At 25.5% G+C, this 13,446-nt stretch overlaps 1 protein-coding gene across 2 annotated transcripts in view; it reads left to right on the forward strand.

Moving 5' to 3' along the window:
• Positions 1–13,446, forward strand: part of LOC117179509 (androgen-induced gene 1 protein-like) — a 95,282-nt gene that overhangs the window by 20,323 nt on the left and 61,513 nt on the right. Inside the window, exons 1-2 of one of the 2 annotated variants that reach the window (XM_033371382.1) lie at positions 319–394; positions 4,953–5,117. In XM_033371382.1, the coding sequence (XP_033227273.1) occupies positions 4,962–5,117 (156 nt within the window). In that variant the 5' untranslated portion in view covers positions 319–394; positions 4,953–4,961. Of the gene's footprint in view, positions 1–318; positions 395–4,952; positions 5,118–13,446 lie in introns of those variants that run through there. The other variant, XM_033371381.1, reaches the window with a different exon arrangement.

Below are 13,446 nucleotides of genomic sequence, written 5' to 3' on the forward strand. Positions count from 1 at the left end.
GTCGTCCTGGAATGGGACCCACCCTGCAGCCCCCGAGAGCTGCGTCAGTTTGTATTCGTCCTTCGCTGCGGCAAGAGTCTATTTAACTCACCTTTTTTAAATGAAGAAATAAGAAACTGCATGGATTTACAGGCCCATTGCAGATAGTGAAATTAATGTCACAGCTTTTTAAGATTAAAACAGATCTTTATTATTGCAAATTTTAATTCAAGATTGACAGAAATTTATTTTTTAAATTATTCAGATTTTTTAAATGAAAATAATATTTTTTTTTTTAATTTAATATTATTATTTCTAAAAAGAAGTGATACGATAACTGCGCCTGTGTCTTCTGTGTCACGTGCGTTTGCCAGTTGGATGCAAGCAACACACTATTTGCAGTCTTGAACTTGAAGTAAGAAAATACATGTCCCGCTAACCGGTTTCTTCTCAGTTACAAAACCAGAACTTTGAATGTGTAGCACTCGTTTAACGGCGCACTCAGTTTATAATTTATGTACATTTATTTTTTCAATTATTTTTTTTATTTTAATATGTAAAGTGAATTTTCCGATATTTTTTTAAACAGTCTTCAGTAAAAATCACTGATCCATTCAATCAAATTTTTCTATAGTAAATAATATTTAGTGTTTGTTATTTAACTATTTTTATTTTTGTTTTCAAAAAACTTCCTCTTTTTCTCAATTTATTTATTTATAATATAATTTATAATACTATTTTTCGTTAAAAATTCGTTCTTTTAAATTGAAAAGTCAAATATTTTACTGTCGGTTGGGAATTTATCTTTTTGGTTAAAAATTAGATTATTTGTTTGACAATTTTAAATATTTTGTGGAAAATCCAACTATTTTGTGAAAGACATCTCTTTTGGTCAAAAATTTAACTATTTTGCTAAAAAATTAAACTGTAAGTTTAAAAATGAACTTTTTCGTTAAAAATTCATATTTTTGCATTAAAAATTCAAGTGTTTTGTAAAAATTTGGGCTTTTTCGCTTAAAATTTAACAGGGTAGTTGAAATTTTTTTAATTCAGGACTGAAAAATCTTGTTTTGTTGAAAATTCGTTTTTTACTTTTAAATCTGTATCTCTGGGTATAAATTTTGAAAAATGCAACTTGTTAGTATAAATCCAATCCTTTTTTGTTAAAGGCTTAACCATTTTGTTGCAAATATGCCTTTTGGTTAAATTTAAGTATTTTTTTATTTCAAATAAAAATATTTTTTGGTTGAAATATAAACTAATAAATTTGTCATTCAAAATTGATTTCTTTTAGTTGAAAATGCAACTGTTTTGTTTAGAATGTTTGCTTCTTTTTTAATTCGTCTTATTTTATACAAAATTCGCTATTTTTTTATTTAAAATGTATTCTTAGTAGAAAAGTCATAATTTTTTGTTAAAAGTTCATTAATTTTAGAGGAAAAGGCTGCTATCATACTTTCGGTCGAAAATTGATCTTTTGGATTAACAAATTGAATATTTGGTTAAAAATTAACTATTTTATTGAAAATTAACTTTCTTGTTGAAAATTCAACAATTTGGTGAACATTTTTTTCCTTCTTAACTGAAAAATCTTTCTTAGGTCCTTTTCTTTTAAAAAATCATCTACTTTGATTAAAAGTACAACTATTTCTTTAAAAATTATTGTTTTGTTTGATTGAAAGTTGAACTTATTTATTAAAAATCGTATTTTTGTTGGAAGATTCATCTTTTTGATTGAAAATGAGCTTTTTCTTTGTTAAAATTTAATTTGTTTACTGAAAATTTAATTATTCTATTTTAGGTTTAATGTTGGTCTGTTTCAGTTGAAAGTTCAACTATTTGTTGAAAACTTCATGTATTTTTTTGTTTATTTTTTTTGTTAGAAAATCTTTTTTTGTTGTTGTTTTGCAAAACTAATCTTCTTGTTTGAAAATTCGAAAGTTTTGTAGAAAAGGATAAAATTTGGTAAAATTTTTTTTCTTTTTTTAATGAAAAATCTTTCTTTGTTCAAAATGAACTTTTTCCTTCAAAATTTAACTGTTTTTTAGAAAATTTTTATCTCTGCTAATCTAAACTCCCTTTTATCTTTTTTAATCCCCTCTTCTCTATTTCATCCTATAATTTGTTTATCTCCATCAATATTTTTGTATCTCTTTGTCAAACTAAATTCAAGCATATCCTGTTCAATCTCATCCTATCCTTAATGTATTCATATGAATCTTTTTGTGTCACTATTAATCTGAATTTCCGACTATCTTTTTCGATCTCCTCTTCTCTAACTCATCCCATAATACATCTATCAACGTCTATCTTTTTCTATCTCTTTGTCAATCCTAATTCACCTCTATCTTTTTCAATCTCTTCTTTTCTATCTCACCCAACCTTTTATCTATTCACGACAATTTTTTTTTAACTCGGTTGATCTGAATTCCCGTCTATCTTTTTCAATCTCCTCTTCTCTTTCTCATCCTATACAACACGTATAAACGTCAATATTTGTTTAGGTGTGTGTCAATCCTTTTCTATCTCTTTTGATCTTCATTCCCTGCTATCTTTTTCAATCCCTTATTTTCTATCTCAACCTATACTTTGTCTATTCTCATTAATATTCTGTATCTGTTGATCTGAATTCCCGTCTATATTTTTCAATATCCTTTCTTATTTATATTTCAATCTAAATTTACGACTATGTTTTTCAATCCCTTCTTTTCTACCTCATCCTATCCTTTATCTATTCACGTAAATCTTTTTCTATCTGTGTTGATCTTAACTTCCGTCTATCTTATTCAAGCTCTTCTCTATCTCATCCTATCCAAGATCTATAAACTTCTATACTTTTCTAGGTCTGTGTCCATATTTTTCTGAATCTGTATCAATATTTTTCTATCTCTGTTGATTTTAATTTTCGTCTATATTTTTCAATCTCCTCTTCGATATCTCATCCTATGCTACATCTGTAAAGGTCCATCTTTTTCTATCTCTTTTCCAATATAAATTTATGACTATCTTTTTCAATCCCTTCTTTTCCATCTCAACAAATCCTTTATCTATTTACGTCAATCTTCTTCTATGACTGTTGATCTTAATTTTCGTCTATATTTTTCAATCTCCTCTTCTCTATCTCATCTTATACTACATCTATCATCGCCTATCTTTCCTTGTGTCTTTGGTAATCTAAATTTAATTCTATCTTTTTTAATCCCTTATTTTCTATCATAACCTATCCTTTGTTTATTCTCGTCAATCTTTTTCTATCTCTATGGATCTGAATTCTCATATTTCTTTTCCAATCACCTCTTCTCTATCTCATCCTATACAACATCTATAAACTTTTATATTTTTCTAGGTCTGTGTCAATCTTTTTCTATCACGGTTCATCTTAATTCCCGTCTATATTTTTCAATATCCTTTTCTATCTATATTTCAATCTCCTTTTCTTTATCTCATCCTATACTACCTCTATCATCGCCTATATTATCCTGTCTCTTTTTCAGTCTAAATATATGGCTATCTTTTTCAATCCCTTCTTTTCTACCTCATCCTATCCTTTAATTGGTCACCTCAATATTTTTCTACCTTTGTTGGTCTTAATTTTCGTCTATATTTCTCAATCTTCTCTTCTTTATCTCATTCTATGCTAAATTCATACGCGTCTATCTTTTTCTATCTATATTTCAATCTAAATTCACATTCATCTTTTTCAATCTCCTTTTCCCTATCTCATCCCATACTTTATCTATCAACGTCCATCTTTTCTATCTCATTTTCAATGTAAATGTACGACTATTCCCGTCTATCTATTTTAAACTTCTCTTCTCCACCTCATCCTGTACTACATCTACCATCGCCTATCTTTCCCTGTCTCTTTAATAATCTAAATTTACGTCTATCCTTTTCAATCCTCTCTTCTCTATTTTAGCCTTTCCTCTCTCTAGCCACCTTAACCTGAAGATTTTACCGCTACCTGGCTGATGGTAAAAGTAACCAAGAAGTAAAATTACGTTGTCTTTCTGGTACTTGTTCAATGTCAATTTAATTTTTCAAATAAATTCCCTAACTTTTCTAATAATTCATAATAAATGAACTAAGAAATAGAATAGTTATTCTTTTATCTCACCCAATCTCTATCTTTTCGTATCCCCAATCTCAACGATTTTTTATCTGTTTCTCTATCTTTCGTGACCGAGAAGTCTTATCTTTTTCTATCCCTTAATCTGTCTATTCCGAATTCCAAATTTTTTTATTTCTTTCTCTATCTTTCGTAATCGAGGTCCTTGATCTTTTTATTGACTCTTCATCATTTTCTATTCCTCAATATTCAAGAATCCATCAGAAAGTTAGGGAATTTGTCAGAGCAAATTCATTGACGTGGATAGATAAAGGATACGATGACGCAAAGAAGACAAGATTGAAAAAGATAGACGGGAATTCAGATTGATAAAGAGATTGAAAAAGATTAACGTCGAAAGAAAAAGGATTGTACGAGATTGAAAAAATAAAAGGGGCTGTAGATTAAAACAAATAGAAAAAGATTGACATGAATAGATAATGGATAGGACGCGATACAGAACAGAGGATTAAAAAAGATAAACACAAATTTAAATTGACAAAGAAATAAAAATATTAGGCGTTAATAGAAGTATTATAAGATGAAACGGGGAAGAGGAGATTGAAAAAGATATACAGGAATTCATATTGACAGAGAGATAGAAAAAGATTGACGTTGATAGGTAAAGGATAGGAGCCGATAGAAAAGACTTTATTGAAAAAGATTGACTTTAATTAGATTGACAAAGAAGTAGAATTGGGTAAATTTTCACTATCTCTTTCTATCACAAAGTTTGAAAATTATTCAAAAAGATAGGATCTCTATCTTCTTACTTCGAGCAGTGAGTAGCCTTGGAATTAAAATTCCGCAGGGATTTGAGAACGACCTGATTTGGCTTTCATTTGCTATTCTTTTGTGATTGCAGAGTCTGAAGATGTCAGCACTATACTTTTTGGCGCACGTTATGATGGCCGGGGTGTACATTTTCACACTCCACCATGTTTTTTTTATCCTGGACGTTCCGGCTATGAGGCCAAATGCCAAGTATTTTGATCCGGGACAATTTAAGTACCTCACAGTATGGGGTGTCGTAAGTACAAATTTTTTATTTTATTATTTTACTCATGAAGGTCTTAACCTGGGGTAATTGCTAGAGAGATTGATCAGAGAATTGGGTCAGAACAGTGTTGCGGAACTAATGTGTTCTTTAAATAAGTAACACGGGATACGATATTAATTTCATTTTTTCTAGTTCCTGACAACATTTGAGGAAGTTCACAATCCTCTCAAAATGAGAATTTGCTTTTTGTCTTTTTCTCATGATAATTTAATACCTACAAGGCCAAATTATTTCAGCCAGGGCTCATTTGATACAAAATTTAATAAACTGTTCAAAGATTTTTTGAAAATATTTTTATCTTCACTCTGAATGGTGTTATCATCTTTCAAAGTCACGGTTAATTTTTAATAGATCACCCGGTAAGTGGTCTAATTTCCATCAATTTAATTGAATATCTAAAAGTAAAAATGAATTATATTATCTTTTTAAATTTTTTTTTATTATTACCTTTTTTTATCTGGTGAATATCGCTTTAGTAAATATCAAGTCAATAAATTCATTTTCCCGATCTTGCCAAAAGTTCAAGTTAAAATATAAAATATCCTAAACGTCGAAAATTTATTTCTGTTTTTTTTTCGTGATAATTTAATAGCCACAAGGCTAAATTACTTTAACAAGGTCTCATTTAACGCAAAATTTAAGATGCTTTTTAAAATTTTTTTGAAAATAATGTCATCTTTTTCTGGATGGCGTTATCAACTTCAAATTCATGGCTAATTTTTAATAGGTCGTTCGGTTTGTGGTCCGAAATGATTAATTATAGCACCTTTTTTATTTTTATTCTGTTTCCTGATTATTAAATTTTTTTATTAAAAAAAATTTTTTTGATCAACTAAAAATGTAAATTCATTCACGATTTCTTCATTCAAGATAGCTTACTTTCCTGAACCTGTTCCAGTGTCCCTAATACACATAGTGGGTTACGCATAACAAACAGATTGGTATTGCGATAGCCATTCGTCGTTACAAATTATATAATACACATTAGAATAATGTACGTTGGGTGGCATACAAAAAAATATTTAAGGATTTTTTTTCGTTAAAATCACTGTACCGGGAAATTGGACAATGGCCGGGAATTTATTTTGTGACCGAAAATTTTGTTTAATGTTTCGAGAAAAATCATTTTTAATTTTTCAATATTGAAATTATTTAGTTTAAAATACGAGAGTATAAAATTTTTTAATTACAAAAATTTCCATTTCAGGTCTTAATTTTGGAGGGTATATTTTCAATTTAAAGTATTTCCAAATTTCTAGAAAAAATATAAGAAAATTTGATAAAAATTGTTTCAAGTTTATTAATTGTATGTATAAATTAATTGATTATTTTTTTAATTGAGGTTTAGTTTCAGAATTAAAAATAGAACAATAATTGAATTTAGATGACGATTGGGAATCCATTAAATTTGATATTTCTTTAATTACGAACAAGAACGATTTTTTAATAGTTAGAAATATTTGTACGTTTATTTAAAATTATCAGTCTTACACAAATTAAATATTCAAAGCCTAGCAATTCTAAACTGAATTGTTCGAAATCCTCGAATCATTCAAATTTCAGTGTGCGATTTAAAAATATTTCCAAAATTTTAAAATATTTCCAAAATTGTAAAAAAAAAAGAATTTGGAAGATTGTAAGCCGCATTTTTTATATTTTGCATATTTTCGAGGATTTGGAACAAAAAATTAGAAGTTTTTCAAAATGTTTCAAACGTTTTATGAGATAAAAAGAAATCGTAAGATTCCTAGGAAAATTTTTAATGATTTTTATTTTGACAAATCTATTTTCAGGAAATATTTTTAAACATTTCAAAAGATTAGCAAAATTGTTAAAAAAAGAATCTCAACAATTTTTAAAAGATTTTAAAATAACAAAAAAAAATTCTTAAAATATCTGGAAAAATTAAAAATGATATTTTATTTTGGAAAATTAATTTGAAGAGGATATTTTATAAAAATTGAAATTTTTCAAAAGATTTCCAAAAGTATCAACGAATAATCTAGAAGATTATAAGGCCATTTTTGTAATTTTGCAGGACTTTTTCAATTTTCGGAAAAATTCGATTAATTTTAAATTATTTTAAAGTTCTTAACAAATATTTCAAAGAATTAAAATTTTAAAAATATTTACAAAAATATAAATTATGAAAATTAATTGTAAGAGAATCTTAGCAATTCTAACTTTTCTAAGCTGATTTGTTCGAAATCCTTTAATTTTTAAAATTAAAGTGAGCTATTTTTGAAAGGTTTTAAGATAATATAAAAATTCTTGTTCGATTTCTGGCAAAATTAAAAAAAATTAATTTGTAAAATTAATTTTAAGAAAATATTTAAAAAGATTTCAAAAGATTTCCAAAATGGTAAAAAAAGAATCTGGAAGATTGTAAGCCACATTTTTTTAATTTTGCAGATATTCGAAGATTTGGAACAAAAAATTAGAATTTTCTTTTAAATTTTGAAACGTTTTATGAGATAAAAAAAATCATAAGATTCCTAGGAAAATTTTTAATGATTTTTATTTTGACAAATTTATCTTCGGAAAGTATTGTAAAACGTTTGAAAAGATTTCCAAAATTGTTAAAAAAGAATCTCTCAAGATTTTTTAAGGCAACTTTTTTAGTTAGCAGCAGTAAACAAAATTTAAAGAAAAATGGGAATCACTTTAAGGATTAAAACAAATTCAGGGACAATCTTACAAGTAATTTAAATCTTGAAATTTTTAAAGCTTCTGAAAGATTTTGAAAGATTTAAAAATAATAAAAACAATTCTTACAATTTTTGAAAAAATTAAAAATGATATTTATTTTGGAAAATTAATTTAAAGTGAATATTTTAAAAGATTTTAAACAATTTTAAAAGATTTTCAAAAGTATGATCAAAAAATCTAGAAGATTATAACGGAAATTTTAGTAATTTTGTAGGCTTTTTTTAATATTCAGAAAAATTTGATTCATTTTAAAAGATTTTAAAGATCTAAACAAGTTTTTCAAATAATTTAAATTTTAAAAAGATTCAAAAAAATATAAATTCAGCTAAAATTAATTTTCAGAGAATATTTAAGAAGATTAAAAACAATTTTTGATACATAAATAAAAATTAAACAATTTTTAATTTGAAACGACTTAAAATTAAAATAATTCAACTTCTGATTTAACAAATGTTATAGGTAAACGAAAAAATGTATTTGTTCGATTTGTAATGTTTTTAAAATAAAAACAAATATTTTCTTTAAATTAAAATGATTACATTCTTTTTTACGTTATTTTTAATAAATAAACAAATTAAATTATATAAACGGTTTCTTGAAATCAAGAAAAATATTTTTTTTTTCATAACGTGTATTTGGTTTTTTGAAAATTATTTTATGCAAAAGACATATTTTCGGAAAAAGGTTGAATTGACATTAAAAAAACTAATTTCTTTACCAATAAAGCCAGAATAATGCATTTAATTATAAAATTTGTTGGAAAAACATCCTAAACTTTATCAACTTATTATGAATATTTTTGTTCCAAAGGTCTTGCAAAATAACTTTAAAAAATTCAAATTATTGAAATTTGTAAAAAATATAGTTTTAAGAAATAATTTCTTTTGTGAATTATACCATGAAAAAAATGTTCAACTAATAACGCTCTTGAATGTAGGTCATTGCAATAACTCTCGTATTATTCATGAGAACCAGAAACGTCGAAAAGGAAAAATTTCAATCTTTTCTTTACATTTATTTATTTATAAAAAAATTAAGAAAATAAATGAAAAATTGGGCTCGACAATTCTCTTTGAAATTTTATTATTATTAAAAAAAAACAAATGTCCAAATAGGTAAAAAAATTTCCGCTCCATATGCATGTGATATTTGAATAATTAAGTCTCATTTGCATAATTCTTTTTTATGATCTCTTAAAGAGATCATAAAATATTTAATCGTTTAACACAATGCAGTAAAATAGTTCGTAATAACTCAAATTATTGCATTCTATGTTCGCAATACCTAATAAAAAATAGTCTTGTGAAAGAATTTCAAAATATTGCAAGTGCAGCTGAAATTAAAAAAATAATTAATCAAATTTATGGTTATTTTTACTCCTTTATAATAATAAAATTATTAGTTACATCAAGAAAATTTTTGTGATTTATTTCGAGTAAAAATTGAGGGTTTGAATAAATTATTGTACGCTTTAATATTCTAAAAATGTTACATATATTCAACTTTCTCTTATGATTTGATGTCTTTTATTTCATTTTTATTGCTCAATATAAAAGATCCTCAATCTCCGTCTGACCATGGATTAGTAATTTCAAAACCATTCCAGAATTCATAGACCACAAAGTCCAAGTTTTTCAATGTCAAGAAATTTTCTATTTTTATTTTAAAAAATTGGATCGCTTAAAACTGAAAATAATGTTATTTTTAATGATCAAAACTGAACTGCAAATTAAAGCACTCAATTTGAAACTTTTTTTAATTTAAAATCTTTACATTTAAGCTGAAAATCGAAATAAAACATACCATTGTTTCAATTTAGTGATAAATTGAAAACAAAGATTAATAAATAGAATTTAAAACTAAAATTTGCTCCTTTCAAAATCAATAAAAAATTTTTAATTAAAATATTTTCTTCTTCCGAATGAGAAAAAATATTGACAATAAAATGCTCCCCCTTTCAACTTAGCACAAACGATACAAAAACGCGCTTGTCCCAATTCAGAAAAAAAAATAAAACCAAAATTGTGTATCATCATACTCAATAAAAAATTTTTAATCAAAAAATTATCCTTCTTCGAATCCTCCTTACCAAATCGAGGAAAATTTTTTAAATATAAAATGGTTCTTTAACAATTTAACAAAAATTAAAAACAAAAACCTTATTTAAAATTTGATAAAAATGTCTAAAAATACCAAATTTGACCACCTTCAACTCACTAAAAATATTGGAAAAAAAGTTTCGAAGAAAAAAACACTAACCAATATTTTTTACATTCCAACCCAATGAAAATGTTTAAAACAAAATTATATCTTTAAATTAAAAAAAAAATGTAAATAAAAAGTTTCGCCCTTCAACCAAATAAAGACTCTAAAAAGAAAAAATGACCTCTTTAAATGTAGAACAAAAAATAAAGAACAAAAATTTCGTCTCTTCCAAATCTATAAAAACCTGTTAAATAAAATAATTTCCCTCTTTAAGTTCAGAATAAATCTCAAAACGATAAATTCATCCCTTTCAACTTTATAAAAATGTTTAAAATAACAAATTTCCCGCTTCTAATTCAGAAAAAATTCATCCCTTAAACTTAATAAAATATTAAAAAACAAAAATTTTCTCTTCCAATTTAGAAAAAAAATAATCAAAATTTAATTCTTTCCACCTCAATAAAAATGAGGAAACTAAAAAAGGCCTTTTCCAATTAAGAAAAACTTGAAAGGCAAAATTTTCTCCCTTCCAATTCAATTAAAATGTTGAATTTAAAAAATCATCTTTGTTCCCATTTCATAAAATAATGAAAACAAAACTTTCGTTTCCTTCCAAATCTATAAAAATCTTAAAAATTAATAAAAAATTTTTCTTTAAATTCAGAAATAATTGAAAATTAAAATTTCGTCGCTTTCAACTCAATAAAAATGATAAAAACAAAAAAGGCTTTTTCCAATTCAGAACAAAAATTGAAAATGAACCATTCTTACCATGATCTTACTGAAACTGTTCAAAAAATGGTCTTTTTCAATTCAGAAAAAAATAACCACTCCTATTCAACATAATAAATAAAAGAAAAAAAAGGGTCTCCTCAAGTTCAGAAAAAATTGAAAACTTAAATTTCCATCCTTCTAACTCAATTAAAATATTAAAATTAAAAAATCATACTTCTTTCAATTAATAAAATATTAAAAACAAACATTTACTCCTTTTCAAGTCAATAAAAACTTAAAGAAATAAATATTATTTTCTACAGATTCAGCATAAAATAAAAAATGTCCTCGTTTCAAACTCAATACAAATTACTAAAATAAAAAATGTTTTAATTTTCAATTGCTTATTAAAGATGACTGAAACAATACTCGATAAATAAAATTCATGACACTGTAAAATTCTCGAACAAAAAAGTATTTGAAATATAAAATTTCTGAAGTATAAAAATCCCAAATTGTAAAATTACTGAACAGTTAATAATAGTAGAGAATTTTTAAATTTCCGAATTTGAAAATTCCCGCCAGAAAGTTTCCGAATTATCAAACATTCGGCAATAAAAAATTCCCGAATTTGAATAATATTATTTATTCAAAATACAATAAAGGAATATTTAGATCAAAGGCCTTTTTTTAATGTTTACTTTTTTTAATATTTCATTCATGTATTTTAATTAAATAAATAATATTAATTTTGAAAATTTGTTATTGTTTGAATTCGGAAATCTCAGAGTGTCGGATATTTTATAAATCGGCAATTTTCTGTCGGGAATTTCCCAATTCAGTAAATTATAAACTGTCTCGTTAAAAACCCAAAAATTGTATATTTAAAATAAAAATTGCACGCCTAAAAATGAAGACCTAAAATGGAAAATTTTTAATGTAAAATATTTTAGACTTACACTTTGTAGATTGAATAACTTCATAATTATAGTAGTAATTCATTTTGACAAGTGAATTAATTTGTCCTAATTTACTCCATGACAATCAGAAAAGTTTTTAAAAATTTTAAATTTAAAACCATATAATATAATATAAAACCATATAATAATATATTTATATGAATGTATTATATGGGTATCATAAATAGATGCATCAACAATCAGAGATAATTATTTTTAATTATCATTAATCATCTCGAATAACTCTCGTCTGCGTGGCGTCTGAATCGATTGATTAAGTGCGAATCAAGAAATAAATCAAGTGAAACTGCAAAGCCTTAAGTATAACCTACCATGAGAATTTCTGCACATATATTTGTATTGTTCATGTTGCAACATTTTATTACTCGCTAGACTGGTTTTTTAAGTTCATACACCTTGAAAATATTTCCTATATTTCCGAGAACAATAATTTATAATAAAATCAAACAAACCGAGCTACTGAAAAAATAACTCGTACTTCTATAGAAATCTATATGAAATTACGACCAGACGCTGAGGCATTTTTTATAAAAAAAAAATCTATAAGCATTTTCTATAAGCATTTTCTATAATCATTTTCTATAGACGTTTCTATAAGCATTTTCTATAAACATTTTCTATAAGTATTTTCTACAAGCTTTTTCAATACGTGTTTTTTATAAGTTGGTATCTTCATTTGTGAAAATTTCTCACTGATCCTCGTAGACTTCCGGCTCTATTTATAGCTCTTAATGGAATTAAGAGTAGTCACTGATTAGTTTCTATATGCTTTTTTTTTTTTTGTGTGATTTCTATATACTTATGTTGATATAGTTATTTTGGTGAGCGTAATTAACAGTTTAACAATGTTTAAACATAATAAAACATAGTTTAAAACTTAAAATAGTTTCAAAAGATATTAAACAAAATGTAGGCTTTTAAAGATTTTGAACCAACAATTTAGGATCTTCTTAAGAATTTTAACTGGTTTCAAGAGAATAAAAACTTTTCCCAAGGTTTCAGATTTTTTAGATTGGAAAATTAATTTAAGGCAATATTTAGAAACATTTAGTATGTACCCTCTCAATATATAAGCTTATAGATCCATAAAAATAATTTAAAGTTATTCCTATGAGAATTTCCTATTAGGATTTTTTAACGTCGCGCAAAGTCCCTACTTCTAAATGTATATCTATATCTATCTATATTTATATGAACCTATATGCATATTCTTAATTTTTCATCCAAATCGATCTAGATGCATCTTTCGAATTTTTTATCTATATGAATATATATGCGTCTTCGAAATGTTTTATCCAAATGGATCTATATGCACCTTCCCAATTTGTCGTATACCCATATGGATATATATGTGACTTCCCAATTTTTCAAATATATGGATCTATATGCATATTCCCAAGTTTTCGTCTACATGGATCTATAAGCATCTTTCCAAATTGTCATCTATAAGGGTAAATATGCATCTTCTCAATTTTTTACCTATATGGATCAATATCCTATATGCATCTTCCTAATTTAATATATATATATGCATCTTCCGAATTTGCCATCTATAAGCATAAATATGCATGTTTTCTATTTCTCATCTATATGTATTTATATTCTATATATGCCTTTCCAATTAGTCATTTATATGGCTCTATTTGCATCTTCCCAATTTTCCATCTTTGTGTATCTATATGCACCTTCTT

This window comes from Belonocnema kinseyi, chromosome 9 (assembly GCF_010883055.1).
Source record: "Belonocnema kinseyi isolate 2016_QV_RU_SX_M_011 chromosome 9, B_treatae_v1, whole genome shotgun sequence".
Classification (NCBI taxonomy): Eukaryota; Metazoa; Arthropoda; class Insecta; order Hymenoptera; family Cynipidae; genus Belonocnema; species Belonocnema kinseyi.